The sequence below is a fragment of the Nannobrachium achirus genome, assembly GCF_963921795.1.
Source record: "Nannobrachium achirus genome assembly, chromosome: 9".
In the NCBI taxonomy this organism is placed as follows: Eukaryota; Metazoa; Chordata; class Actinopteri; order Myctophiformes; family Myctophidae; genus Nannobrachium; species Nannobrachium achirus.
In genome coordinates, this window is record NC_137818.1 from 40177731 (window position 1) to 40183332 (window position 5602).

General features: G+C 42.9%; 1 protein-coding gene across 1 annotated transcript; it reads right to left on the reverse strand.

The window, feature by feature from the left end:
• Window positions 1–679: 679 nt before the first annotated feature.
• On the reverse strand, window positions 680–2218 carry LOC308291476 (coatomer subunit delta-like; the record flags this gene model as incomplete). Its single annotated transcript, XM_080733496.1, has 1 exon — window positions 680–2218. The coding sequence occupies one exon, from the start codon at window positions 2216–2218 to the stop codon at window positions 680–682; it is 1539 nt and encodes a 512-aa protein (XP_080589622.1).
• Between the last annotated feature and the right edge of the window lie 3384 nt (window positions 2219–5602).

Here is a 5602-nt window from a genome sequence, read left to right on the forward strand (position 1 = left end):
AAGAGAAAAGGGAGAAGTAATGCCTTAATTGTTTAGAGACTTTGTGAGTGGCCTATATAAGGGTCTAGGATTGCACCCGAATACTTTTGAGTGGTTTGTTGAGAATTGTATTGTAATATGTTAGAGTGAGATCTTCTGTGTTCTATTCTGCTTGCCAAACGTACTTTGTATGACAAGATTGTGCGTATACTGCATTGGGGTAATTCAGATATGTAGTCACAGGAAAGACGATTCTGTATTGTACAGTAGTTATTAGGTTACTAATGTTACTGTATGTGAGGACCACCAGGTAACTGTTTACACTTTCCAGGCTATTGTTAGTATTTAAGTTCACAAACACCACATCATTGTTCAGAGCTGTATTTTTCATACTTCATAGCTTTATTTAGAAAAGGTTGGATGATCCTTATATTAAGACAGAAGTCATAGATTGTACTTTTATTTGCCTGGACTTTTAAGACACAGTTGTGTATTTTTCAAGATCAAAAATAAAGTTAAGATGATTATATCAATGATAGCCTTCTTAGTTTCTCTTTATTTATAATATTATACTCTTTATATAACATGTACAATCACACAATATTTACAATAACCTTATGCGTCTGTACAACTGTTACAATTCTACGATCAAGTGTAAAAACAATTGGACATTACATTTTGTCTGTTGAGAAGCAGTATTTTATAGAATTTCGTATTTGTCGACAACGAAAGACGTTTCTGAAGAGAACCTGACAGGAGTGTCTCCATCCATGTGGTTGACCTTGGTAACCTGGACGTTGCAGTAGTTGCGCTTGGACACAAAGGACACGTTGATAGGGAAGAAGTCGCCGGGCTGGCTGTCGACGTTGAACTCCAGACAGCCACTCTTGTTGTCGGCATCGATTATAGGGAGGCGCCACATCAGAAGGTTCTTCCTTCTGTCGTGTTCACACTCGCCATCAAGATCACCGATCAATGGTGCACCCACACCAGCTGGTACAGGGATGCTGATGACCACATCGTTCAGTTCAAGGCTCTCTTCTTGCAGCTCATACTCCATGATGACGTCACACCCGCTGACACCCTCTGAAGGCCAGCAGTTTATGATCAGAGGTATAAGGGATTTATCTGTGGTCTGCAGCCTCCACTTTAGTACCAGTACATCCTTGTTGAGGGGGAAGGGATTCTCAGGGTTCTTCATAGTGATCACTGACTCAGTTGTGAAGAGTTCCTTATCCATGTTGGGATGTGTCTTCAGCTCAATTCCCTTGCTGTCGTCGTCGTCGATGATGAGACGGATGCGGCTGTTCTTTTCCTCTGTGACTCGGACTGTGACCTTACCCAGTACCTCCATGTTCACTAATCCTCCGTCGCGGCCGCACGTCAAAGACATCGTCTCCTTCACGCAAAGGTGCACACTCTCATCATTGTCTGACGGTAGCAGCCCTTTGGTCTTGGTGGTTGTGTCTAGGCCCTCTCTCTCCCCCACAACAGCAGGCATAACGGTCACGCCTTCAGATTTAAGCTTGTTTACAAAATTGTCCACGTCGTTCCCTCTGTGATGCAACTTCAGAGCCTTACTGCCGGTCCCTCTAATGGGTCTGATTGGAGCCGTCTTGGGTGTCCTGGGCTTCACAATGGTGTCGGCGATGATAGACCCTGAGGTTGAGGTCATGTTGCTGCTGCTCAACCCCAGCTTCTTGTTCCCAGAGCGTTGGGCATCTCTCCTGGCCTGCTTAAGCTCCCTGGCCTTCATCGCCCTCTCCGCTGAGGCCTCTCTCTCCTGGATTCTTCTCTTGGCGAGGAACTCCTCCTCCTCGCGGGAGTGCATCTTTGTGAATGTCAGGACCTGTGTCGGGGTCACGTCCTCCCTGTAGCCCAGTGCCACGATCTCATCGAAGGCAAAGATCAGGTCAAAACGCTCTGATATCTCACTCTTCTCCAGCACAGAGCAATACCTTCGAACCACTTGAGAGAATAGCCCGAGTGTCTCCAAGTCCTCCAGGATGTTGCTGTTCTTAGTGGTGAGGAGGACCATGTAGAGTTCCCCCAGTGGTTGGTACACGTAGCGGATGCTGTTGGTCTCCACGAAGGTGTGCTGCTTGCCGGTGGTGTTGTTCATAAGGTTTGGGAAAGCATCAAGGAGAGCCTCGATACGCATTCGGGTCATCTCCACAAACTGCCGGGCCAAGATGGCCTTGCCTGCTTTGGTGCACACTGCAGCTGACAGAAGCACCATTTTATCACTTTAGGCTACTTGTTGTATCTTCTGCTATGATGAACTGTACAACCACAGTTATTGCAGAGCTAGTGCTGAATGCAGTGAATGTGCCTCCTTTTATACAGCAGATATGTCTCGTCACGATGACGTCACGACGCCATCCCATATATGGTGCTTGCTGCAGAGTAACGAACGTATGGGAACTAGGCATACGTCATCAATGTTTACGCTGAAGCGACTTTTTGTTTCCATGACAACGATTTGTCTGTGACGTATGTGATTATGAAACACGCTACGCTAGGCAAGCCTTTAGGAGGTCTAGCTGCTGGGCTGGGCTGGCTAATGGAAGTTTGAATACTCATGTGATTGTAATGTTTGTTTGTTTATTTTAGATCGATCTTTTGATAAATGTATCACTTATTATTACTACTAATAATAATAACACTTACAATATGAAGTATTATTAACAATAATAATAATATATCAAAAGATCAATCTACAATTTTAAACTGAGTAATAATAATAATAACCATAATAAACAGTCAATAATAATAATATATCAAAAGATCAATCTACAATTTTAAACTGAGTAATAATAATAATAACCATAATAAACAGTGCCTATTGTTTACATGCCTACGTCATTGGTCCCAGCCAATCCCCTCCAACGGTCATCAGCCAATGGGTGATCAGGAATAACGCGATGGTTTTAATATCAAATATCCAGGTAACGTCTATCTATATGTAACAACGTCTATATTTCCTTGTGATTTTATCGCACTGTTGAATACTTAAACAACAAGAAAAAGTTTCTGGAACTCTGTGTGGAGGTAATGATAAGATTAAATAACTTTGATGGAGTTATTAAAGTTGCCTATTCCAGAAGTTTGGTCATTTTGTCGACTCCTTAGGTCGTTAAGAGTGCAAATTGCCTTGCTGCTTTAAGCTAACATATTATTACTCGATGACTTTTCCTGATTAGTAGCCAGTAGGCCTAATAATGCAGTAAAACTTTAAATCAGTTATGCAAGTTCAACTGATCTTATCATCAATACAACCTTCAGATAAGATACAGTAGGGAGTAGGTTTAAGGTTTTAGGTTTAATTTAGCATAACTGTTATTTTGGGGGAAACGGTTTTGTCTAGATATGTTTCTATCTTCTTTGTGCAGCTCAGATGATGATTAACGGGTATTTATTTAACTTTAATGTGTACTGTAATGTGGACAATATCGTTCTTTTTGTTTAGTTTCTGATACATGTGATGCTGTTTCAGACTGACAGCCTTGCAGTTCTTCTCTGTTCACTGCGGTTCTGTTCTTCAAGTGCCTTCCTGTCTCTGCGAGGATGGGTTATCTTCATCATCATCGTCAGCCTCGCCCTTGGCCCACCTATGATGAGCTCATTGAGCTGTTTTGGCAAACTTCAGCAGGTGTGTACAGTCAGTCAGTGTGTGTAGCCTACTTTACCCAGATTATCCAAGTAGGCTACCCAGTCCCATTGTACAGTAGCCTACATATTGGTAGGCTATAACGTGTGTGTGTGTGTGTGTGTGTGTGTGTGTGTGTGTGTGTGTGTGTGTGTGTGTGTGTCACATGTTTATTTATATAACACTACATTTAAAAACAACAGCAGTTGACCAAAAGGGCTTTCCAAAAGGCCGTCTGTGGGCAGCAGAGCATGAAAAACAGTTCAGTTAGAGGCAAACCAATTTAATACCATGCCCTAGAAGCCAACCTCATCCTCCATACATTTTAAAAGAATGGTGTGATCAATAGTGTCAAAAGGACTAGGAGTTGACAGCTAAGAGAATGTTGTTGTGTACACTACAGCCAAGATTCTGTACTATGCAGGGTTCTGAAACCAGACAGACATTTGTCCAGGATAGTAAATAAATGTAAGTAGATATGTGAGAAAACAAAGTTTTGTAAAAAATAACAAAGGGGTGTGTGTGTGTGTGTGTGTGTGTGTGTGTGTGTGTGTGTGTGTGTGTGTGTGTGTGTGTGTGTGTGTGTGTGTGTGTGTGTGTGTGTGTATGTGTGTGTGTGTGTGTGTGTGTGTGTGTGTGTGCACAGACTTGGTGTCCACATACATTGAAGACCTGGAGAGTCCGAATGTTCTTACTCTTCGCAGAGCGGCGAGGAATCTGGGCAGTCTGCCAAGATCCTCCATCTCTGGCAATCTTCAGCAGGTGTGTTTACAATGTGTGAAAATGTTACAGAAATTCAAGTATAAGTGTGTGTGTGAGTGTGAAAACTACCCTAATTGTTTGTGTGTGAGGAGCTTGCGCATGCGCATGCATGTGTGGATGTCTGTGTTTGTATGATGCTGTATGTTAAGAAAAATCACAATGAAATACAAAGTTAGCTTGTAGATCTATTCTGACAAGCGAACTCACCAAATAAAATGTTGCTGAACTTCATAGGGTTGGGGATAGGGTTAGAGGTAGGGGTAGGAGATAAGGAATCATAAGTCAATGTAAAGTAATGTGTGACATACTGTACTGTGTGTGTGTGTGTGTGTGTGTGTGTGTGTGTGTGTGTGTGTGTGTGTGTGTGTGTGTGTGTGTGTGCGTACGTGTGCGTGCATGTGTGTGCATGTGTGTGTGTGCGTGCATGTGTGCGCACATGTTTATAGATCCTGAAGAGCCTACAACAGATCCTACGAGAGAAAGGTGAAAATAATGTGAGCTTCACAGAGGCCAGGAGAGATGCAGTCACAGCCATGGCTCAGTGAGTATTATATTTTACCCACTTTCAGCTTCCTGGACTTCATCTCTAACCTTTCACATCCTCGCTTCGATCCTGTTTATCTAGCAACCATCTGCAGTTCCCATGTCGGTGGTCTAGGACTAGGCAAAAGTAAATTTAGTAGGACACACGGTCAAAATATGGACGATGTTATGTATCAGTCCAAGTTTTTAATCTCTCTGTCTGTCTGTCTGTCTGTCTGTCTGTCTGTCTGTCTGTCTGTCTGTCTGTCTCTCTCTCTCTCTCTCTCTCTCTCTATCTCTCTCTCTCTCTATCTCTCTCTCTCTTACAGAGTGTGTTTGACAGCAGGTGTACAGGCCAATGGATCCCCAAACTCTTTTGTGTGTGCGGAGAATGTAGAAGATTTGTACGGAGCTCTGCTCAACAGCATGGATGACACCCCCTGTCAGCAGGGGCTCCTCCCTGGCAGGTGAGCAAGCTCTGATAACAGAAATATTGGAGGAGGGTTAATTGGCATAATGACTAAATTGGGAAAAAGGGGCATAACAAATAATATACAGTAATTGGCTACTATGAATTATAAAATAAAATGCCTGCTCTGTTTGTCCATTCCTCCACCCAGGGACAAGGGTACAGTACCTGTCAGTTACCTTACCTAACAGTTTGTTTTGAAAATGCTCTGTAAATGAGTA